The 25945-nt window shown below is 37.6% G+C and overlaps 1 protein-coding gene across 1 annotated transcript; it reads right to left on the minus strand.

Moving 5' to 3' along the window:
- Positions 1-1876: 1876 nt before the first annotated feature.
- On the minus strand, positions 1877-25873 carry DIS3 (DIS3 homolog, exosome endoribonuclease and 3'-5' exoribonuclease). The gene is made up of 21 exons (XM_024569146.4): positions 25446-25873; positions 24744-24901; positions 22319-22512; positions 21838-21911; positions 19343-19510; positions 18430-18594; positions 16673-16786; positions 16413-16550; positions 15656-15802; positions 15162-15278; positions 14797-14898; positions 13765-13829; positions 13593-13677; positions 11709-11836; positions 9021-9107; positions 7125-7281; positions 4955-5169; positions 4684-4852; positions 4399-4557; positions 3571-3693; positions 1877-2888 (listed from the first exon to the last, which is right to left on the minus strand). Exons 1-21 carry the CDS (start codon positions 25671-25673, stop codon positions 2805-2807), a joined length of 2877 nt encoding a protein of 958 aa, XP_024424914.2. The 5' UTR covers positions 25674-25873; the 3' UTR covers positions 1877-2804.
- Between the last annotated feature and the right edge of the window lie 72 nt (positions 25874-25945).

Raw genomic sequence — 25945 nt, forward strand, 5'->3', positions numbered from 1 at the left:
ATATGCAGCCCTAGGAAATAAAGACATCCTATCATTGTCATTTTCATCATGTTTTTTTTGCACCTTGTAAGCTTATTGCTAATGTCTAAAAAATGTTTCTTACTGTGTAGTTGGCTCCACCTCTCCCCCAGCAAAATAACCATTAAAACCATTAGCCACTAGGTCCATTGCTAAAGATTCTGCATCAGGAAGTTGAGTCCTTAAGCACATAGCCTTTAGAATCAATACAAGTTAAGACTGTTGCTATACATAGAAGTCCTAGATTCCAGGGGTAGGAGCTTCCCTGGCTGTGTGTGTTTTGTAGCATAAGTAGGAACAAACTAGTGACTAACTTGGAATCTAACACCACCTCTGTCACTGAACTACTTGATCTGAGCCATAAAAGCCTCAAATTTTCTCACCTGTTAAATGGGGAGAAGAGTCCTACCCAACAGAGCTTTTTAAGTGGACTATTTCATGTGAAACTACTCAGTAGGAACTAATGCCTGAATTAGACCTTCCTCATAAATAAGGCACAGGAAAAAAAACCTGGAAAGATGTAAGGTCAGTTACAGCCTCCTGGTTTTACCAAGAAGCCTCCCTTTTCCTCTACTGCAGGTAAACTGTGGTCCATGGGCCGAGAACTTTTCAATTGTTCGGGGAGGAGAAAATAAAGTGGATAATATTTTATGACACGTGAGTATTGTGAGTAGCCATGCTCACTTGTTTCCATTCAGTCTATGGCCGCATCTGTTGTCACAGCAGAAGAGTTGAGCTCTAAGGTGTGACAGACAGACGGCCCCGCTGCACAGCCTTACACGTCTGGCCCTTTGCAGAAAGGCTTGTTGACTCCTGCTCTTGTCTTAGTCCATTACTTGGACCCAAGACAACAAAGCTATCACTCCGTCAATTTCTTCCTTAATGTATGGATGTTTTCCTCAGTAACAGGAAACGGGGAACATCATTTAACAATTACCAAGTGCCTGAAGCACACACTGTAATTTTTCCCACTAGCAAACCTGCGTTTGCGCAAACGCCTTCCAAGCAAAGGCAATTTGCCTAACTGGTGATACGCCTGGTACACTGTAGGTACTTTTAGAGATTGAATAAGCAAAGTAAAGTGTTTTAAGGTAACGACCTCAAAATATTTTGGAAAACATAAGTTTAATCATTACTAATTGTTGGGGTTAACAAGGGAAGACACCTCAATGTGCTCCCTTTAATACGTACTTACACCACCTGCCCATTCCTATATAATCTGACACATAACAGGTGAAGCCATCCATTACCTACTTTTTGTTTTTAAGTAACATTTGATGTGACATTTAAAGTACTATCCAAAGTACTATCTTTCTTTGAATCCTAATGCCTTATTCTGGGGGAGATGTTTGAGGTGAAGGTCACACTTACTACCTGGTATAAACAACTATTTTTTCAGTCAGATCAAAATATCCTACATCTTGCCTTCCTTGGACATTCAATTCCCAAACGCTCAGCAGCTGTTCAAGGATCATTAAAAAACTGCAGGAGGCTTTCTAACAGAAAGAGAACACACATGTAAGCTAGATAAATTAAAAATAGCAATGATTACCGAATTCCCCAACAGATCTTAGTTGTCTTGAAATCTAAAAACTGCCACACCAAACAAAGCTTTCAAGATTTAGAAATAACAGATTGCTTCTAAAAATGTTCTGTTTTTCTCCATAGGAAAATGGTAGTTTTTCTACCAATATTAAATAATCAAATTACTTACGTGAGTTAATCTGCTCTTCAACGAACAGATAAATGCCCTCTTTAAATGATCTATATGGTCCCTGAATTTGCCACCCTGTCACTACTTAACTGATGGATATTCAATTGAATTTGTCTGCATAAACAGTTCTGTTCAATCCAGAAGTCAAGTAGTATGATGGCACAGACACAGTCAACAGTTCAATAAAAATGCAAATTTTTAAGCACAGAGTCCCAAACAAGATGGATGCAAAGAGGCCCAAGACACATCATAATTAAAATGCCAAAGGTTAAAGATAAAGAAAGAATCTTAAAAGCCCCAAAAGAAGTTAGTTACCTACAGGGGAATTCCTAAAAGACTATCAGATGATTTCTCAAAAGAAACTGCAGGCTAGAAGGGATTGGCAAGAAATACTCAGTCATGAAAAGCAGGGACCTGCAGCCAAGATTGCTCTACCTAGTAAAGATATCAATTAGAATTGAAGGGTAGATAAAGAGCTTACCAGACAAGAAAAAACTAAAGGACTTCATCATCGCTAAACCATTATATGAAATGTTAAAGGAACTCATTTAAGAAAAAGGTCAAAACTATGAATAATAAAATGGCAAAAAATATAAAACAATTGAATCTAAAAAGCAAACAAGAAGAACAGAGACAGAACCATGGGTACAGAGAGCGTTTTGATGGTTGCCTGATGGGGGGTATGTGGGAGAATGGGTGAAGAGGTGAGGGGATTAGGAAGTACAAATAGGCAGTTACAGAATAGCCATGGGGATATAAAGTACAGTACAGGAAATGGAGTACCCAAAGAACTTATACACATGACCCATACACTTGAAAAATGTTGGGGGGGACTGCCTGAGGGAGTTAGGGGTGCTGGGTAGAGGGGGACAAAGGGGAAAAATTGGGAAAACTGTAATAGCATAATCCATAAAATATAATACATTTTAAAAATTGCATTTTAAAAAATTACTAAAATGCACTTAATAAAGTAATAAACTTGCACACACTTCTTAGGTTTAAAAATGTCCTCTCAAACTTTTTTTTTTTTTTTAAAGGAAACCAATCCTTGAAGTTTTTTTGTTGACTGTAGCTATTTTTCAAGCTTCTTCTTCTTTTTCTCTGGTTCATTAATGTCCATGTTTGAAGTATCACTAGGAATACTTATACCAGGTATCTAAAGTAATGCAAATAGAAAAAAATTAGGCGAGGAAAAGCATAAAATGAACAATAAACCTCACTCTCATCTCCCCCTTCCCCACTGGTACTTTCAATTTGCAAAGGATGTAGAGGTGGAAGGGGAAAATGGGGTTCGAAAGGGTTTTCCACACAAAGTATATATTTCACACACAAAGTAACAGTGGTTCAGAAATGTCAGACCTGATCTCAGCAGGTAAGAAACAGGTCATCTGGGAAATGTGTTTAACATGTCTGTATCCCAGCTAAGCTACTATCAGCATCAGAGGCCTCAGGCAAAACAAAGGTTAAGAACCAATGTCTCGGGTGAAACATTACCTTAATCTTCAAAAACCGCAGCTTTCAAAACCGATAAAAGTGACAAAAGTCTAGGGGAGAGACTTCAAAGAGCTCTGCTTTTCATACTGACAGCCTCAGAAGACCCCTAAGTAACTAGGATCCCGTCTACAGACATACCACCCTGAACGCGCCCGATCTTGTCTAAGGGACTAGCATCCTACAGCCTAGGGAGATCAGTGAGAAAATAGGACCTGCTAGGCAAATATCTGTCCCTCACACTACCTACAGAACTTCCACTGTCAGTAAGCAGAAATAACTATGGCTGTGTCAGTCTTTTACAAACACATTCCATTACAACGCAAACCGTGTAAGGTTGGTCTTACCCATGGTTCCACCAGGGACATTCGAATTTTCTGATGCTGAAGATTGGATGAGTCCAACATGATTTTCACTTTAACTTTATCAAATATATGGAACACTGTGTCTTCTATTTTAAGTGAAGGTTTCTAAACAAAAGACATTTTATAATTTTTAATTACTTTCATAATCTTGAGGATTTGTTCTCATTCTTTATAGTTTACCTTTCATTTAAATTTAAAAGCTTATGATAAACTTAAAAATTACTTGCATATTTAATAAGTGCATCTAAGTGTTCTATGTAACAAAAGCCACTAATCTAGTTGCCTCACAAAAATACAAGCTACCATCCTTCCTCCTTTCATTAAGATGGTTCCCAAGTACATTCATTACTCAGGATTCTTACCAGCAAATTATCGGCCTAGTAGAGAAACCTAACACAAAGGCACTGCAGGCAGTTTCCTGTCCTGCCCTTCCACTAAGGTTAGGCAAGTAGGGAGTGTGCCTGACAAGAGACACTGGAAACAGGTTAAAAAATTCCTTCGCCTGAGCTCAGAGCAATCACTTAAGTCTTCCTTTACTTAAATCCTTCTCTCCACCCAGGGCAACGTGTTAAGTTTACTTAGGGGGGAAAACTTTACTTAGTATAAAAGAAATCAAAGTCAACATGTGATTGTGGGGAGATATACTGAGGTGAGCAACTGAGTGTGACGGTTAAACTAGTCGGCACATTTCAAGTCTGTAGAGTACAAAAACCCATTTCACCCTTTTTAAGTATTTGTAACCTATCAAAGAAAACACACCCCTCCCTGCATCAAAGGAAAACAAAAGTAAAAACACTGGAAATACTATACCTCATCATCATAAATAAGCCGTGGCTTTGGTTTGTCCTTTTCTTCAAAAAAAACTGTACCTTCCAAACCATATTTTGGAATTAACACCACGATAGCATTTTTTTTCACAAAGAGAATATAGGCTTCCTCACTCACTATTCCTTTGCTTTTGAAAAATAACTGTAAAATAACATACCTTATTAAGAATCATCTTAAATATTTTGAAATTAACAAAAAAGTTTTGAAATTACATGTTAAAATGAACAAAACTTCACCTCTCTTCATATTATCAATGGAAGGCAATACCTGGGTATGAAAAGCCACTGATGCACGCTGGGCATACTGAGCCATTTTGTGCCGGAAGTTGAGGTTCTTGCATATATCTGCAAGCTTGTGTTTGTCTGTCAACTCTGGGTAAGTGCAGTCGGCCCCGATAGCCACGGCCAACAACCGGTGAACGATGATGTCTGAGTATCTACCCACAGATAAGAATCATCTCACGTTAGCATTCAAATGTCTTTCTAACATTCAAAAGGAACCATCTTCTGTTTCTTTTAATTTCAAAAGGAAAAAGTACCTCCTGATGGGTGACGTGAAATGTGTGTATATGGGGGATGCTAAGCCATAGTGATGAAAGTCGTTGTCCATCCCAGAGCAGAAGTACACAGCTTGCATCATGCAGCGAGTGGCGAGTATTCTCAACAGAGTGTTCAGATACGGGAAAGTAGGGGAATCAGCCCGATCCAAAGAGTCAGCCAAAGACTTGGCGGTATCAGTTTTAATTTCCAAATTCTGTGAACAAAGAGAAGGGAAAGAGCACTGTATTTTAAAATCAGTACCATCGTGTATTCAAAATGTAATGAAGCAGACTGACCAGATAGTGCTTATACCTTTTATCTTTCACCTTCGAGATAAAAGATAAATGTACAGAAAGCAGTAACTGTCCTGTGCAACAGCAAAGCTTGCCTTGTTTTAATGCACTTAAAGGTACTGAAGTATCAACATTCTGAAGAAAGGGTGGTGGGAGCAGCAGTGCTGTTTCTCAAAGCCCAGCTTGTGCCTGCCTGATTTTTGCTGGGGCAGGAAAAAGAAATCAAAGCAGACCTGGAGACTTTCCAGCATGTCTGGACTTTCTCTGCAGACATTTTCCTTCCGTTCAAAGTAGAGGCAAAAGCCACAGACAAAATAAAACTGTATTGGTCAACACCACTCCATCAAGTGTGATAGGTCAAACTTGGCTATTTTATTCTACTTTGGGAGATGAGGCAAACATGCTTAAATCCTCCTTCTCCTGCCCAGATCTTCAGAAGAAGTAAGACAAGAGAAAATCCCCCAATTTATGGCATAAGCCTCAGAGCAGAGGAGAAGCTGATTCTGTTCTGACGGATATGACAGTAAGCCCACCAGAAAGGTCTGATAACTCAGAAACCAGTGCCATCCCGGAAGAAGAATGTCCCCAGACTCAAAACCATTCCTTCCAGCTCTCTTCTGGACAGGAAAGACGGGACCTGAACAAGTGACGCACAGAAAACCGAGATAAGCCATAGTGGCCCCGAGGGTAAGGGTATTTATACCCAAATGAAAATCTGCTAACCAGGAGCAAGGGCTACATGGAGCTGAGGAAATGGTGCCCTTTCTGTATTTTTCATTTTTTCCAGGTATGCAATAAGTGGACTTCCTTCTTAGGGACATGATATAAAGGGGACTTAACTGAGTTAAAGATAGAGAAAAAATTATTTGTAACTTCCTGAAGTTCGGTTCAGAGGAGGCATGAAATAAGAGACATAGAGAACATGTGTAAAGGCACAGAGATATGGAAGAGCTTATTAGGTTCAGGATATTGCAAATAACTTAAGTCTATATAAAGGTATAAAATTAACATAGGACCTTGGACCTACATCCAAGATTACTCTATCTAGCAAAGCTATCATTTAGAATAGAAGGGCAGATAAAATGCTTCCCAGATAAGGTAAAGTTAAAGGAGTTCATTATCACCAAGCCCTTACATGAAATGTTAAAGGGACTTCTTAGATCTAAGAAAAAGAAGATCAAAAACTATGAACAGTAAAATGACAACAAACTCATAACTATCAACAACTGAACCTAAAAAACAAAAATAAAAACTAAGCAAACAACTAGAACGGGAACAGAATCACAGAAATGGAGATCACATGGAGGGTTATCAGCTGAAAGTGGGAGGAAAGAGAATGGGGGAAAGGGTACAGGGAATAAGAAGCATAATTGGTAGGCACAAAATAGACAGGGGGAGGTTAAGAATAGTATAGGAAATGGAGAAGCCAAAGAACTTATATATACGACCCATGGACATGAACTAAGGGGGTTGGGAAATGCTGGAGGGAGTGGGGTGTAGGGCAGAGGGAGATAAAAGGGAGAAAAAACTAGGACAACTGTCCCTGTCTGATGTGGCTCAGTGGACTGAGCGCTGGCCTGTGAAGCAAAGGGTCACCAATTCCCAGTCAGGACACATGCCTGGGTTGCAGGCCAGGCCACCAGTATGGGGTGCAAGAGGCAACCACACATTGATGTTTCTCTCACACTCTTTCTACCTGTCTTCTCCTCTCTAAAAATAAATAAATAATCTCTTTTTTAAAAATGGGACAACTGTAATAGCATAATCAATAAAATATGCTTAAAAATAAATAAATAAATAATAAATATAGGTGATTCAGTGCATTGGATAGACTGCAACACAAGTACAAATAGCTTTTCAATCTATAGAATCTCACCTTGGATTTAGCTGCCTTAACAAGAATTTCGTAATTTGATGGAGGAGGAGCAGGATGTTTTCGAAGCAGAGCATGTTCAGAAAATTCTTCATGAATTTTTTTTGCAACAGAGATATTGGCAAGTAACATAAATTCTTCCACCATTGAATTTGTTTCTCTGTCAATGGAAAAAAATCATTAAATTATATCATATTTATTTATAGGTTACCTTTTCTGTTTAGAAGATAATGGAAATATTTCCAATGTAACATTCATATGTGTGCACATGTATATTTTCATAACTTAGGGCTCTCTCATTTATTTCTTCCCTCTGTGTCAACAATCCTTACTAGGCATCTACTGTGTAAGCAAATCTCATGCTAGAGGAGACTTCATAAGTTGCATTTAAAAAACAGCTTTGCTAACTCTAAGTAATATATAAAATCTAAAACAGAAACATTTTTACCTCCTTTCCCTAAACCCAAATAAAAATAGATTTTTATTTAAGTATAAATCCATAAAGTTTACTAAGATAATTAAAAGTTTAAGTCATATAAATTTTGGTTTAAAAATTTATACTTTCACCAATATATCACCAAAATGAAGAGATCATCTTTACAACAGCTACTCTGGGTGCTTGTTCGGGTCAGGCGTTCGCTCCAAGTACTACACAGAGTGCCATATACATATTTACTCCCTTTGGCGTGTAAGACTGAGTATCATTCTCTGCTTAAAGTCAGAGTTGTTAGTGGTTAACAGGACTCAGGCCACATAACCTGACTTTAAAAGTCTTAAGCAACCTGATACTGCTTTTCAATCTAAGTAGTTAGTCTATGTCTTTAAAATGTAGTTTAATAAATCATCTGCCTTTTGTTTACACAGTACTTTCTCCCAAGTTGTTGAACATGCATTATTTATCATTCATTCCTATTTCCATTTTAAATAACTTCTAATACTATCTTGACAAGATCGCTAAAGTATATTAATTTTGAAAATATTAATAAGACCTCCTATACCTTTAAAACTTACGGGCACAATCTCTTGGAAATGTCTTTCTTCTAATGGGTAGGAAGAAATGGATGATGTCCTATTGTGATAAAGTTGTATTCAACTTTTTCCTTAAAATAGCTCCTAATGTTGGGCTCACTGTTCATACTAACACTAGACTTATTTGCACAGAAGTTCCTCCCCTCACTAAGCTATTTTTTAATTTCAGTTCTAATGTTATTGAGCACTTACTGGTCCAAACTAACAAACTTAAGTATATTCTCGTGTTTAATTCTAAGTCATCTACTAAGAAAAATATAAATGCAAACTAATTTCATAGTTACCTTCTATAAGAGGCATGGAAAAGAGGCCTCTCGTTTAACCACCCATTTCCTTGCTTCCTTAATCTTAGCTAAATCAATAAAACAGTAACAACGGTAGCTGAGTACAACATCTGAGTACTCTTCACAGCACCCTATGAGGTAGGTACCCTTATCAGTCACAAATTAACTGGGGCATAGCTTGTCCAGAGTTGGGCAGACAGCAGCGGAACCCAAACCCAGGCTGTCTGGCTCCAAAGCCCTGTGCTCACTCTTCCATCCTACCACAATAATTCCAATTAAGTACTTAAGGAATTAACCAGGCAATCTTTTATTTACCATCACTATCACTAGTCAAGTTCTAGTACACCACACACATCAAGACATACCAATTCCAATTGGAAAGTTTTCTATTGTAATACTAATCCCAGTTTTATGTAGGAAAAACTGAACAGTGAGATACTTTTCTATACAGTTTATAAGTAAAAAAAAAATTACAGAAATCACAGCCCTAGACATAGATACTTTGGGTATAATGTTTTGTTTACTAACAAACCAGATAGCACATCTAAAACCCAATCTTATCCAGTGCCCATTAAAGCCCGCAAACCTAAGCTCCTTGGTCTGCAGATCTATGGGGTCATGAGTCTCACTGTCCATATGAAAGCGAACTTCCGGAGAAGAGAGAGTCAAAGCCCTAAATAAAAATAAAAGCGGTGGGTTACTCAAGTGAGCCAATAACAGACATAACTCTGATGTGGTCTTTTAAAACAGACAATGATTAGAGCAAGTATGCAACAGATGTTTTTCTGAAGGCTCTATGGCCATCTGCTAAGTTTTACACACCTAGAATGCACTTAATGAGTGGGCGCGAGAACAAGACAACAGAACGAGTCCTTGAGCTCCTGAGGGTGTGAATACCTTCTGTAGGCAAGTATGCGACTGTACCGTTACACGGGTTTGTAATCACTTTGGCTGATGAAAAGGGTTACTGGCAGCATAGTATTTACCGTGGAAAATCGTGAATTAGGGTGAGGGGTGATGGAGAGAGGAAGAAGGAAGCTACTATGGGTAGATCACTGACATGAGAAGATCCACAGTTCAAAAGTATCTTCCACATAAACTCAACCAGTCGAGAAGAGACTGATAAACTACAACTACTACTATGTTACAAATGCTGATGACTATGAACATTTGAGTGCTACAGGTCAGATAACATACTATGCTAAGTGGCTTACATGCATGGTTCATTTAATGACCTAGCAACTCCTTTGAAAAGTAAATGCCTACCAGGCAAGATAAGTTTAATATTTCTTTACGCCTCGGTGCTATTTTCATCAGGTTCACTACAAATCAACCTAAAACTTGGAATTTTAACAAACGTGGGCAACCTTGTACAATCATAGAAAAGGAAAAAAATAACATGAGACAAGTTACGTGAGATCCAAGTTCTTTTCTTCCTTAACTCCCCACCTTTCTTAGGGGAGCTCCAGAAGGAATACTAGCAAGGAAATCTCCGCAAATATTCCTTTCTTGCCATGCAGTATTTACATGGTTCTGTATCAGATCTATTATGTGTTTATTACTATATCTTGACTTAAAAAGCAAAGTATACTAATCACATTTTGATCATGTTTCTTCACAGGCCACTATCCATGACATAACATTTATCCTTTAACATAGATATAACTTAAGACTTATTTTTTAAGAAGGCCAAAGATAGCATTTTGTTTTTTAATGATTGTTTTCTCAAGTCTCCCTAAGACTGAGAAGATTCAACGATAGTTTTTACCAGTAAATGACCTTCTATTTACAAAATTGAAGGCCGTTTTTTGAAGTTAAAAAAATATCTTTTCTATTCGAATTATGAGAAGGTATGTTACAAATGCAAGCTTACATCTTTAAAACCATAAAATGAATATAGTTTCAATTGTTTCATTCGGTTTAATTTGAAAACAAACTTTCTAAAAATTATCTTTACACACACTTTCTTCTGATACCTGGCATAGTGCAAACCTTCAGTAAACAAACAATTGCTGAATAATGTTTCATTTTGTGTCATAAAAATTCCATTATAGCCCTCTTGTTTATATCTAAAAGCTTGAGCAATAATTTCATTGGATTTAACTGCATCCAAATTATCCTTAGAGCTTCAAGTTTCTTATTTAGGATCATACGAAAAATTCCCAGGAAACTGAGGTGTGAATAGAGAGAGAGTAATGGCGCTGCGTAACGACCTGGAACACCTCTGTGCGATGAACGGTACTTTCTGCAGAGATGGAAATGGTCTCTATCCACACTTCCCAGTACGGTAGTGGTGCCCACACGTGGCTACGGAGCACTTGAAACATGGCGAGTGCAACTCAGGAACTGAATTTTTAATTTAAATTTAAATAGGCATGCCTTATGAATGAGCACGGATATACAGTTTGCATTCCCCAACAAAAACACCGTTAGTAACTGCTTGTGACCCTACCCTGGATGGGCGTGGGAACCCAGACACCACCATCTAAAATCTTTTTATTTTTAATGTCAAAACAGCAGCAAACTTAAAACTTAATGTATTTCCTATACATATTTAGCTGGGAAATAGAAGACTGTAGATGTATCAAGAGACAATGTACTTGCTTTACTCTGATGATGTCTTCCAAGAGTCAAATTTCTTTTAACTGCTTCAGCAAGTGTGGGTACTTGGACACTCCTTATCTTACACCTTTTATAGTTCAGCAAATGCCACAATACCATAGCTAAAGGACATGAGCCAGCCCCTAGCTATCAGATCTTTGGGAAGACTACTTCTAAGTAACTTTTAATCATTAAAAAGTAATGGTGTATCATTTAAAAAAATAAAGGTGTTGGGTTAAACAATCTCTTAAACCTCCTGCAACTCTATAAAGTGCAATAACAACTTCCTTTCCATTTATTTAAACTGAAAATCAGTGTTCAATATGGAAATTCATTTCTAATTTCTAATTAAAATTGAAAACAATCCACAGAAGAGCCCTGAGGTCGTCTTGCCTTCTCAGAATTTCTTTAAGATTTTTACCTCAAACATGACAGTTTTTAAACATGACAACAAATTAAAAGACAGAACTCCTAAACAAACCTCAGTCCAGAGTCAAGTTGCTAATATTAAAAAGGCAGCTAGGGGTAGGGTGTCTTTACGTAAGAGTCTTTATTCAGTCTATTAAATAATTTATCATTGTCCATGATAAAACACTTCAAAGAGTTCACAAGTTATCTTAATGCCAAGATAAATGAATTAAGAAGTATCTTAATAAATATTTTTGAACTGTACCCTTTTTCGATTCTTCTTTTTTTCAAAATTTTAGCTAGTTTATTTAGTCCACGGAGACTAATGGTAATATCATCATTCATGGTCGCCGAATCAATTCTCATCTGAGCTTCAGCATACGTAAGGGAAGCCTGAAGAAGATATGTATGTTAATATCAGCCTTACAAATTATAAAAACTGGCTTACCACATTCTCCTATTTCCACTATGTAAAATCCATGGTTTTGAAAAACCTAAATATCACTAACAAAAGAGAGAATCCCAACTATAACCTCCATGTTCCACACGTATGACTCTAGTTCATTAACACTCATCGGGCGCATTATGCAGCACAGACAAACGTGCGAGTAATGGGGTGGCATGGTCAGTTTATAAACTGCTTACACCTCAATGACTTACATAGTTCATATTTCATATTTAGCATTCAGGTAATGCTAAAATAAAAAGTAAGGTCTGATTATTCTCTGATAAAAACTGTAAAGTGAAATCCTTTCTAAGAGAAGTTACTCCCCTACTCACTGGCAAATACTTAGGAAAATTGTAGTAATCTAATCATGAGGTTTTGCAGGACATTTCCTAAATACCTAAAATTAAATATCTAAAAATGAAACAAATCACAGCAGTAAAAGATTTAAAGTAATTTCCAATTTTAATCCAAATATACAAATAGCTGCTTCTGTTCCTATTTCACTCTTCAAAGAAAACTACCATTTTCTTGGCTGATTTTTTTTTTTTAAAGATAACTTTGTTGCCCTGGTCAGGTGGCTCATTTGGTTGAGTGTCTCCCGTGTATCTCCCCCCCAAAAAGGTTGCCAGTTCAATTCCCAGTCAGGGCAGATACGTAGGTTGCAGGTTTGATCTCTGCTCGGGGCAGCATACAGGAGGCAACCAACTGATATTCCTCTCTTACATCGATGTTTCCCTTTCTCTCTCTCTCTTTCCCCCTTCCCCTCTCTCTAAAGTCAATTAAAAAAATACATCCTCATGGGCAGAGAAAAAATTAACTTTACAAGTAAAATTCAGGAACAGTGTAAGAGTGTTAGGTGATGAGAGCCAGGTCAGATTCTGGGGAGAGTCAACTCCTCTCCTAGGAGCTAAGAGCCCCCCTTCTAAAAATGTTTTCTGTTATGTGTTCACTAAATTTTTTTTCATGTAATTTTGTGATACTGGCAAAGTCTAGGAGAAAAATACATTCACTTCTATTTAAAAACACAAAGCTAGGAAGGCTTAAATCATTCACACATCACCACTTGCCAGTCCAACACTGCTTTCTCCCCAACTACGAGTTGATTACAACAGAAAAAATGAGGTGAAAGGGAGAGAAAGCAGGTACATTTGAAAAAAGGATCACTGGAAAAAAGTGGTTTGGCAAACCTTACACAAAGATTCAGGGGAAAATGAGAGTACAGGGAACCTGGGGAGAAGTACAAAAAAGGGAAGAGGATGAGGAAGACAATGTCGCTCCATCCTGTCTGAGCACGCATCTCAGGCTAGGTCTGCTGGAATCCAACATTGGTTTATAACATCCTTTCTACAAACAAACATGAGAAGCAAGAAGATGGTATACAGGCCAACTTTCAGAATGCTAACCAGTCATAAGCTGGGGCAGCTTCGAACACTGGGATTCCTGAGCTGGGGGTAAATGTCACCTATTTGGTCTTTTTAAGTATACAGGCTTTCTAGGTTTCTGAATACAGGACAATGGCTACATAAACTCATTTATAAATAACATCAAGAATTAAGCTGATACCTGCAAAAATCTAGATTTTGTTGCAACACTGGGGAAAATAATCCTTAAGATAATAAGCCTAAGCCTTTTGAAGACAATCTAGAATACTGTTAAAAGTATCAAAGATTTTAAACATTAAATGTTAGCCACGAAACCAACCTTTGAATTAATGACACTTTTTGTAAACCTTGTTTTTAAGATTTCAGCATTGTGATTCATTTCCCAAATACATGAAAATGCCAGCCTATGTGAAAAAATAGACAGTATTTGTTAATGGGAATCAGTTAAATCAGTAACTACTATGGTCTTATGAAAAAACATGCATGAATACCTGTCAACGTTACATCTTAAGGAACACAAGTTAGAACTAAGCAACTCTGGAACCATGTCGATCCTCTGGAACAGATAAAATAGTTGCAGATTACTTAGCTAGGTCTATACATTTATTTATTTCAGACTGTATTCGCAAACAGCATTAATTTAACAAGGAAAAAAGGGAATATTCTGGCCTTTGAACAGAACTGAGAAAGCACGAAATAAAAAGTCTGTTTCTAGAAAAGCATTGTACTTACACAAAACTGTTACAAAAGGGAAGCAATGAAAGAAAACTGGACTCCACGTCAGCGGATCTAAGGTTCAGTCCTCTACTCTAACCACCAACTTGTCCTCTGAAAGCCTCCTCTGTCCTCTGGACACTGGGATCGGACTGGATGACTGTCGCAGGCCCTGCTTGCTAGCTCTATGACTGGATCTTTTCCCAAAGCTTCACACAAACTATACGGTGTTTTTAAAATACTAAAATAGACTCTATATTTTTATGCAAAAAGCTACCCAGAATTTTGACAATGAATTCATAACAGACTAAGCTCAACTTTTCCCTCTACTTTCACAGTTTTTCTCTGTAACTTTATGGGACCATATTCAATGAAGAATAAACAGTAAACTGTGACAGAATAAACTCATGACTTAAAAAAAAAAAAGAAAAGAAATTTTAATTAGTTACCCATAAATAGTAAGTTAAATGCTACATAACAATTTATATCAACTACATCTCTTGGGCCACTCAGTATCAAGGAACACTGCAGTATTTTTACTGATTTAAGGTCACCTCATTCTATATATTAGTCTTTTAGCTAATTCATGTACGATTTCAAACTTTGACTAGTTAAGCGTTCGCAAGCCCCATGGTGTCTATGAACTAACAGCACAATCAACATATTAGCTATTCATCAAATTTCACTAAATATTGAGGCTGCCTTTCCCCCAGGAAACACCTCAGACAACTTTATTATTAAGAATAAAACAAATGATGAAAAAGTCTCAAACATGTATTAAAATTCCATTTTAAATTTAACACATTTACCTTTTCACAAAGATACACAGTTGTTCCCCTTCTGGCCGACTCTTGATCCAAAGCATTTCCTGGCCTAATAAAATGGCTAACATCAGCAATATGAACACCAACCTTAAAAAGATAAAAATGAAAAGATGTCAATACACTGCACTGAATAAATGGAGTTTTACTGAGAAGAAATTCAGCTAAATGGAAAAAGGACTCAGTCACATTCAGCACTTCAGTTTTTGATACAAGCCCATTAGTCTCTGCAGCTACAACTGACTGTCCTGGGCACAAATGACTCACAGATAAATTCTGCAGTGGGTGAGAAAGGCAAATGAACTCAAGAACAACACTGTATTTGGATAAGAATGCAGTTACAAAATGCATACCTCCAAATTTCCATTTTCAAGTTCTCGACAATGCAGAGCGTCATCTATATCGGTGCATCCTGGGGGGTCCACACTACAAACGCAGAGGTGCCTCAGGTCTTCTCGGTTTTTCAAGTCCTAGAAGATGCCACACGATTAAGGGAGAAAAAACTGTCCTGGCAGCACAAGAGCAGCACAGCCCTAATGAAATCAACAATATATTTAAAACAAAAAACCTTGTCTTATTTCTTAATGATAACTAGACATTATCACTTGCAACTTGTGGTTTCCTTGCCTTTGAAGTTTGACATAATCTAGCACTGTGCCTCTAGAAAAAACTACCTTTCAGTGAAGCAAATGATTTCTCTAATACCTAAGAGTTTTTCTGTACCTACCTAAATGTGGGGCAGGAGGGGACTGTGGTTTCTACATATTTAAAAACACACAGAGAATTCAAACAAAAGTAAATCGGATGCAGTAATTTACAAAGTCACTTAGCATTCTTTTCAACTCACCTGTTCGGTAATGCTCCAGGGCATCTTTGGTAGAAAGCTAAGAACGGCCTGTGAGAAAGGCTGATGGGGAACATCATGTTCCAGCAACAAAACCTCTGTTTCAGTCTCTTTATCTCCAACTTCACCTAAGTTTTTCACAAAGTGCCCCTAAAACCAAAAATTGTTACTGGAAAGGTGTATTTTATCGTTGTTACTGGGTAATTTATATCTTATTACCACATTAAGTTCTTTGAGCATTTACAGAGAACCTTAGTATTTCTAAGTGTACCCAGAAGTACTTCTTAGAAATGATCCCTTGGTAAATTAAAGCTGATTTTTCACTATAAACTGATTTTTCAATATAAACACTTGAAAATTCTCATTTTCAAGTGTTTATAATGAAGACTTAGCAAAGGCCTAGTTCTTATATAACAAAGCATCTGTTTATTTCCTATTGTCTTTCAAGGTCAGAATGTGCTTCAAATACAGTAGTTTCAAAATGTTGATTAGCATCCAGTTAGGTCTTAAACACCATTTTTGTAGTCATTATCAATAGAAGTTATTTGCTTGAAAATCTGAGTAAAAGTAACCAAATGACTTACACTGAAATTTCATAAGGTTAATTTTCAAATTGGATGCAGTACTTATTAGGTAACTGTGAAATATTCCTAAATTTCAGTATGAATTCTATACATAAGCAGATTCTAGTTCCACTAAGAGAAGCAATTTTATTCCCAAATTTTCAATAAAATACTCTTAAAACAAAATTCAAACTTACATTCGGGTATCTGGAATTTCTGGGCCATCCATCAATAGCAACAATGATTCTCCGTCCTTCCAATGCAGAAGCCTGTCTGGTTTCTATCCGAATTCGAGGAATTCTCCTGTCAGCAGGTGTAAAGAGATGTCTTCTCGACTAAAGAAAATGAGCAAAAAATACTTCACGCACACACGAAAACTGGGGCAAAGGCAAGGGAAGAGCTGTTCTATTGAAACTGCATCATTTTTTCATCACATAGCAACATGCTCTCTACTCACCTCCTTAATGTCTGACTTGGAAAGCATGCCACAGTACGGTCTCCAATTCCTTTTGATTATTCCTACAACTCTACCTGTAGGCTTTAACATTTTTTCATTCGCAGCAGCCCTAAGCTGAGATTTAAAAATAAAAATAAAAATCTTCAGTTATTTTTCCTCGAAGAATAATGACACAATTTCCCTTCATCATTAGAATATGAATATGGACACTAATATTTTCAGGCACTAAATTATGACATAAAAGTACAGAATCTTGATGCTTCAAAATTCTAGGCAAGAGTATGTAAAAACAAACCATGGAAATTTCCATAACATAAAGGACTACAAAAACACATAATTGAAAAAATAAATATAACTGAATAAATATCTCAAATTCAACTCTTCTAAGTTTTAATATGAGAACTTACTAACACATACACAGGTATGGGAATGAATAAACTAGGGTTTTAGTACTAGTTTGCACTAATCAGCTGTGCAGCATTTATTCCTAAAGAAAATGAGATGTACCTCTAGTGGTTCTTCCTTATTCAAAATAAAATCCAAAACAGGGTATTTCGTATTAGACATAGCGGAAGGACCTTAAGGTACTTCACCTCCAACACCCTTGTACGGCCTAGACTCTACAGGGATAATGCCATAGAAGGCTCCAGAGCAAACATTGAAATTCATGGAAAAAGAAATGCTAATATTGGGTGAATAATTACATTATTCACGTAATTCTAAGTAAGGAAATAAATAGGTCATATTAGGTAGACTTTGGCTCCTAAAAATCAACTGAAAGTATTCTCTTCATAATAATTATGGTAATAGAAAAGGAATTATTAAGCAAATCCAAATACAAGGGCCCAAAAGTACACCTACTATCCTAAGAAAATTTTAACATTATGTAAAAACATTTCAGAAAATTTTAATTTATGTTTACTTAAAACTCACTAGTTCAGACAGATCACACATTCTGAATGTCATACAGTTCAAGTTTCATAATCAAGTTAAGTCTTTTTGTATTTAAACCCACTTATTTGAGCAAAATAAGACAAATTTAAAACACTACTTAAATAATTGGAAAAACATCAACTGTGTAGAAATAAGAGGGGGGACCCATAAAAACCAGAATTTATTTATAAAATATTGTGCATTTATTCTAAATGTTTAAACTTCAGTCACTTTCACAGTACTCTCCCTTTGATGCAATACACCTATTGAGACTGTTTTCCACTGCTCAAAACAGGTTTTGAACTCATCAATTTTGATGCATTCTAGTGCTTCTGTTTTTTGTTTCTCCTCTTCCACATCAGCAAAACGGTTCTTTTTGAGGACTTTTTTCACCCAGGGAAACAAAAGAAGTTGCTCAGGGCAAGACCGTGTGAAGAGGGAGGACGGGGCATTGGGGTCATGTCATTTTTGGTCAAAACTGCTGAACATCCAGCACAATGTGGACAGGTGTGCTCGTAAATCACCCATCATGAAATGGGCAAATGCACTGAAAGGCTCTTCAAAAAAAACTTGCTGAGGCCGAAGGCAGCCTCTTACAACTGACGCTGATACAGATGGGTTCCTGGAACACTCACCTAGTGGGGGAAGCCTGTACTACAGGGGGAACACCCTCCAGAAGACAATTCCAGTTTTTTGTGTCCCCCTTGGTATAATTTCGTTCAATAAATCTGAATGCAATAAAACTTCTGTAATTTTCTCTGAAGCTAACGTATCAATTATACCGATGTACACAGACAAAAATTAAAACTTGCTTGGTTTCATACAATGAGTTCTCTTTCCTCTTCTTTCTCCACATCATCTTCATTTTGACCTTCATCATGTAAAACCACAGAGGACGGTGCTACCCACTGATTCTTGGGGAGAAGCTCCACAGCCACAATGTCTTCATGAATAGCTCGGTTTAAATTTTTAAGTCCTTGTAAGATTATCTGTGTAGAACAGTAAATGGCATGTGTCCAAATATTTTTAATGACAATAATGGGAAGGTTACTTACCAGAAGTTTTTATATATTTTGAATGGCTCTATGTATCTTTATTTCTCCTGCTTTACATTTGTCTTCCTTAGAGTGTCCCCTTATTACACCCTCTTAATTTCTCAATATCAAGTAGAAAAAACATGACCAGAAAATACGAGTTTGTGTTCATGGCTCCGCCATAACTCTTACATTACTACCAAGAGACCTTGGGAGAATTTCTTAGCCTCTCTAAACTTCACGGTCCTGAAGGTAACACAAAAAGAGTACCTGCTTTACAGGCTAGGTTGAAGATTACGTGAAATGCAGCATGCAAGGCAGTTGGAAGAGCACCTGGCAAACAGTAAGCATCCCAAAATAATTGCTATCCACTTCAAAGTGTGTGAAGGCCTCCGGAGCAATTAATGCTATGCAATTAGTACTTCCCATAACTGGTCATAACATATAAAATAGAGGCATCCTATTTATCATTATTTGATTAACCTTAAAAGTGGGTTAATAGAGAGTTCTTTTCTTCAGTAAGCAGTTTCTAAAAAAAGTGATTAGTTCTAGTATCTATATACATCCCACAAAACTGCCTTCAGGCAGATAAACTGGGAGTACAATGCAAATTTAAATTCTCCTACAAAACTTTAAATACTTATAAAAGAAAATAATGAACAGAAAGTATTTTACTGTATAAGGAATATATTTACACACTTGCCTCTTTATTTTCTTCAGTGTCTCCATGAACCCATACTGTAGCTTCTAAGTAATTTTCCCTGCTGGCTCTATATGTTCCTTGAAGGTATGTACCAGATTTTATGCCTTGTTGCAGCTTACTTAAGGGAAGATGCTCTGAAAATATTACTTTCCCACTTTCTATTTCGTTCTGTGAAATTAACAAACCAAAGATACAGTTAGTATGTAAGTTTTCTGCAAACCAGTATATAACTATTATCACTATCAATTAATTTCTTTTAAAAACCTTCCACATCATGGTATATACAACTCCATTAGAGAGAGAATATAACACAATGAGAAAAAAAATGCTTTCTGTTCTTAGGACAACTTACACAAATATCTCAATTTCATTATATTTAGGTGGTCAGCCACACACAGTTAGCCACTTGGGTGTTATGTCACTAAGAAACTGCCTATCTCCAACCCCCACCCCAGGCCTCCCAAAATGAAGGCGTGTATTTAAGTGGGCAGGTAGATACATAAACGTTAATTTAAGGCCTCAATTCCATGAAAAATCTGTGGCTGCTACAGCACAAGAAATGCTATTTTTATTTTGGCTACTTTAAATAGCTAAGGATACAAGACAGAGGTCAGTTGGGAATTGCCTTAAATCTACAACACCTATGAAGATTCTCAGCAAACATCCAAACCCTGACTGCCTGGCTCCTTTTCCTCTCCATTTTCCTTTATACTTCCTACTTTTTGCTTATCTTCTCACTCTCAGATGGGTGACCTCAATATCCGTGCTGAGAATCAGAAGCAGCCAGTACAGGTTCTCACCTCAGAATCCGCCCACCTACTTGAATCTACACCGAAATCTGGGCTTTCTCTCCTGTAACAATGAATACAATGGGATACAATGTTTCTGTTCTTCCAATTGGGCACTGCAAACCATGTCCTCTCCTCTATTCAAGAATTCTCTCTGCAATCAAATTGCTCCCTCTCTATTGTAACATTTTCACCATGATATAAACATAAGATGATCTATTTATTCTTAATAGATCATCTTATGTCTATATGATTTTGGTCTCTTTCCAAACCCACTTTCTAACACTTGATGACATTTTTGAGTGAGTACCCCTAACCACATTTCATCATAAGCTCTGTGGTTTTTATTACATGATACTGCATAGCACAGTGAATGTGAGGCACATACATGTTGTATCACACCATACCCTACACTTACCCCACCACAGTACTTAATCAAACACTGTGTATTACCAGTGTTACATCATTTCTTGTTTTTTCTTCTAGATCAGTGCTATTCAACACAACTGTGATGGAGGAAATATTCTTTTTGTGATGTCCAAAATGAAAGCCACTAGAGGCACGGGTGCCTCTTGAGCACTTGAAGTGGATAGTGCAACTGAGAAACTCAATTTTTAACTTGAATTAAATTTAAGCAGCCACGTGCAGCTAGTGGCTACATATTAGACAGGGCAATCCTATATCTGTATTCCAAAACTCAAGTCCAGCTTTTCTTTTCTCACTTCCATTTAGTTTTTGTAAAGTAGCTGATGGGAAAAAAAAAAACTATAAAGACTGGATGTATGTATAATGTTCTATTACACAAAACCTATTTCTATTATAACAATAGCTACCATTTACATTTACCCTGGCTATGTGCCAGGCTCTGAGATAAGAATTTTATTAATAGTGCTGTTATTTCATTCAATCCTCATAACAACACCATTAAGTCACTATTGCTAAACACACTCTACATGTAAGGAAATGAGGGTTCACCACATTTTATGAGTCCTATATCATATCCCCTCATGTCTGCTATTACATTGATCCCTTTACTCATCCCTTTGTGTCTAATCTCACCCATGAGACAGTGTATCATCCTACATAGTGATATTAGAGTGCTTTTTTAAATAGATAAGATTTCTGATCATTCTCCCCCATCCCTCCCAGGCAGACTTTTATACCCCCTTAATTTCTTTTAGCCTGCCATTAGTTAAGGTACGGAGCCCAGAATTCTACCTGCTATCATATCATTCTATTCTTCCTAGATGCCCTTTTAGGGAGATCTTTATAAGATAGTTCAAAAATTGCTGACCGACTGAACAAATTCTAGGCCCTCATTATCAGGCCTCTACCCTTCCTGTTCTACCTCTCAGGACTCCCTTCCCTCCTCCATTGGGATTACTGCTACAGCTGCATGCCCTGTCTGCCGTGCCCACCACTTCTTTGTTAAACACCTACTCCAATTCACAAACCAGCCATGGGTTCCTTTATTCATCAACAAACAGTGCTACCAAGTGCCAGGCCACACTCAGGTTGCTGAGGAAGTACTGGCAAACAGCGCTACTTTAGACAGTCACGTCTTTTAGGAATGGCATTCTGATCACAGCCCCAGCTCAACTCCTATTCCAATTTCCACCGACATTCTAATTTTTAAGTTGCATAACCGAAAGTGGCTATTTTAGTATTTTCACTTTTCAGAACAAAATAAAACAAACTCAAACATACCCCTTCTTCAGACAAACAAGCAAGGCGATCTATGAGTTCAGGGTTAGCAGTTAGGCTCTTTACATATTCTTCACCTGCAAAGTAAGTTTTATTATTCTTGAAAAGTTCAAGTGTTTTTTTATTTGTTTTTTCTTAGATATGGAAGAACATGGATAATCTTGTTTGTGATGGTACATCTGTCAATTTTTTTTGGAAAGAAAGACCGCATCTGTTGATGTGGTCATACCCGAGCACAGAGAGTGGGGCAAGCATATCACTGAGCTTTTATTGCTAAGCCCATTCCAAATGGTGATGGGGAAACTGGCCACTGGGCACCACAAAACACTGAGCTTAGAAATGCAGAGAAATTTACAAATGCAAACATAGAGGCAACATAGGACTATTAAAATATTACACAGTCGAGTGAATTTCTGACGATGAGCCTGATAATTCTTATATGCATTTGCAAACATGATTTAACGGTTGATACATGTAGACTTACAAGTGAAAGCTGGTATTCCCTCTTCTATGGCTTTCTCTTTGTTTTTCCTGTCATTTGTTATGAAGATAACTTGCAGCTGATTCTCTGCGGACATCTTCTTCAAATGTTCATTGTACCATTTTGCTGCTACTCTAATGGCTCTATCGTTCCTATCATTAGAATTTTCCCCCTGTTTCTGTTCTACGTAAGTTTCTCTAAACATAAAGAAAAGAAAATTTTTTTTTAAAAAGGAAATGAATATCAATAAAAACAAGCATCTGTGAAAAGTTTTAAGACATAAATGCTTAATAACCACTAAACTTAAAAGTCAATGGTATATCTTTCTCTCTTGAACGTATTCAGATTTATACCTCAGAGAAGAAGTAAACAGGATCTGTATAGTTAAGTTTCTAAGACAATTTGCTTGAAAAAAGAAAACCATGTTATTAATGAAATAATACAAAGGCTAAAAAATTTTTATTTCACCAAAAGAAAAATCAAGGTCAGGATTTTACACTCAGGATGGAACATGAAATAAGCAATGATTTGCTGGAAAAAACTATAATTAAACTTTGCAGGTCTGATGAGATTTCATTTGAACTGTAGATTAACAGTAATTCCTGACAACTATAAACAGTACACCCCATGATCCCATTTACAGTTAAATTCATAATGCATGTAAATTATCCATGGTAAACACACGATAGATGCCAGAGGCCATCTAGAGACTGAAAGACCAGATACAGATATGATTGCACACTCCTTTCTATCTGCTCTGAGCTCCCAAATATGTCGGCATACTTATTTATTTAAGTCTTTTTTTCAAGTCAGATTTAAGTATAATAACAAAATTCAGTACAATAACTTCTAGCACTAAAGATGATAAATTCAGCCATGGCTGGTGTGGCTCAGTGGATGGAGCATCAGCCTGCAAACCACAAGGTATCCAGTTCATCCTGGAAGGGCACATGCCTGGGTGTCGGGCCAGGTCTCCACTTGGGGGCGTGCGAGAGGCAACCAATCAATGTTTCTCTTTCACATTGACATTTCTCTCCCTTCCTCCCTTGCTTTCCCTCTCTCTAAAAATAAAGTCTTATTAAAAAAAGATAATAAATTCGATTTTAAAATTTTAGACTTAACTTATAATAGTTTTTAGAATGATTTTATTCCTCACCATTAAATGCACCTACTAATGCTTTAGGTGTACCAATCACAAGACACTGCCATAAATTTCTGAATTGGTTTTAGTGTGACTTGAGCAACAGCATCTTATAAGATTTGCCCAAGTGTCCAAAGGAAGAATTTCCTGTCAACCCCAGTATTGCTAAACTCTACTCATGTACTTAAGCTAACAATAACCTCTGATTAGGGATCTGGTGATCAGGCTCCACAAAAACTTGATCTTTCTGCACTGAAAAACAAGCAAGTTCGCTGCTTCTAGAATTCAAGGATGAGCCCGGAATAAGAAGGCTGCAAGTGCTTTACTGATGTTCTTTACAAGACCAATTTATATTTTAAAGTTTGGGATATATGGATAAACAAGACAAAATTGGGAAATTAAATTTTTTAATTTGCATATTACAATGGGATTTCATTACCATATCTACCGCTAATCCAGTGGTTCTCAATGGGGGTGATTTTGCTCCCTGGGAATATCTGACATGTCTGGAAACATTTTGGTTTACAACTCTGTGGACAGAGGGTACAGGGTTGCCACTGGCATCTAGTGGGTAGAAGCCAGGGATGTTGCCAAACATCAGCCCACCCACTGGATAAAGAATTATCCAGTCCGATATATCAGCAGAACCAAGGTTGAGAAGCCCTGATCTAATCTAATAAAAGTATACTAAGATGTATCATCGATTTATGAAACATAAGAAATCACGTAATCTATTTTCTAAGACCACACATTATGTTCAAACATAAGTCTTGAATTTGAAATATAATAACGAATTCTATACTTTAACCTTATTTTCTTCAATGTAATCAATTATAAGGGACTAGTGTAACTTTTAAAAGCCCATTAAGAATAAATCTGCTTTATCATTTAAAACCTCTTTCACAAACTTTTACATTTTATTAACCTATGTTGGCTATTCATATAATATGGTTTTCCAAGAAGCTGGTTAATCTTATCTACCATGATTCTATTGCTCAACACATACTAAAATCAATTCGAAATGAAAACATTTTGGAAATAAAACTACCTACTATAGCCTAGGAGTCAGGAGACCTTGCTTTGAGGTTTGATCCATTCAAGGTCTAAGTGACCTTAATAAGGTCTACTTAGCATCATGTTCTATACAACTGTATGAGAACCAAGTAAAACTCCTGTACGTATGAAACCTCCTGAATATCTTCTGACATCACAAATCACTGCAGGAGCCCTCCTCCAAATTTAGATAATTCTGTGTTTTTTTGATAATTAACATAATTTCCCTCCTACCTATGGTGCTCGTTAGTGAAAGTATAGAAATGCTTCTCCTGGTTATTAGTCACATCGCGGATTCGTTTATACACCGGGGCACTCCGATTTCTCACTTCTTGCATAACTGTTTGTAGGACAATTACATTCCTGATGGCAGGGTCCTCAAGAACATCAATCTTAAAAAAGAAAAGACAAGAAAAATTAATTTTTTCTATGTTCATTTACAAACTGTTTCTGTACAACATAAAACCCTACCAGTTTAAAAAACCCTAAACATGCATTAAGATAAGGAGATATTTTGTTACATAAAATCCTTCGGGTTTAGTAGAGAAAAACACATATAAACGGACTAACTGTAAAACTTCGCAGAATTAAGTCCATTAATAAAAAATAGGTTGGCCCATAGTTTTTGTTAATACGCACTTAAAAAGCTGTCTGGGGGCCGCAGACTGGAGGCCACAGGTGCTCAGGTCCCGGCCTCCAGACACTTACAATCTAAGGCGGAAAAGACACCAGGAGTTAGAAAATTAACGTACCTAAACTTATCATGACTCCAAGAACTCAAAAATAGTACGTTCAAGGAAAAGAATCTCGGCCTGGGGTACAGGAGGCATGGGTCCTCCCCTTGGGAGTGGAGGAGGATGCCCCGGATGCGACTCTCTGGGCCTCAGTTTCCAAGGCTGTCACACCCCTTCTGGTGGAACCCGCCCGCCGACGCACCTGGTGCAGCAGCACGTTGGTGTCAGGCAGCAAATAGTGCGGCTGCGGGCAGAGGCTGCTGGGTGGGTCCAGGGGCTGCGGCTCAAGGACCGGCCCCTCGTGCGCGCCGCTGCAGGCCGCACACCCCGGCGCACCGCAGCCGATGTCGTCCCGTAAGTAGTGCTCGCGCACGATCTTCATCACGCCCCCCGCCCGTGTCTTTTTTAAGAAAGTCTTTGACTTCAGCATCTCGCCTCGCGGCGCAGAATCCCGACTCTGACAGTACTGGACCGAAAAACGTATCAAGTTAGCAGCCCCGCCGCACAACTATACTTTACGGGGAGCTTCTCCCCTTCCCGCTCCAGACAGTAACAAACACCTCTCGCGGGAAAACGTCGAGATTGACATTGGTTGGCTCTCCGAGGGCTGCGAGAATTGGACGAAAGCGAGGAGCTTGGGAGGGTGGGCGGACCCCGGAGTCATTCACCCCCCAGGATGTGGGCGGGGCCGCCTGCGGACCT

The sequence above is a fragment of the Desmodus rotundus genome, chromosome 13, assembly GCF_022682495.2.
Source record: "Desmodus rotundus isolate HL8 chromosome 13, HLdesRot8A.1, whole genome shotgun sequence".
Taxonomy (NCBI): Eukaryota; Metazoa; Chordata; class Mammalia; order Chiroptera; family Phyllostomidae; genus Desmodus; species Desmodus rotundus.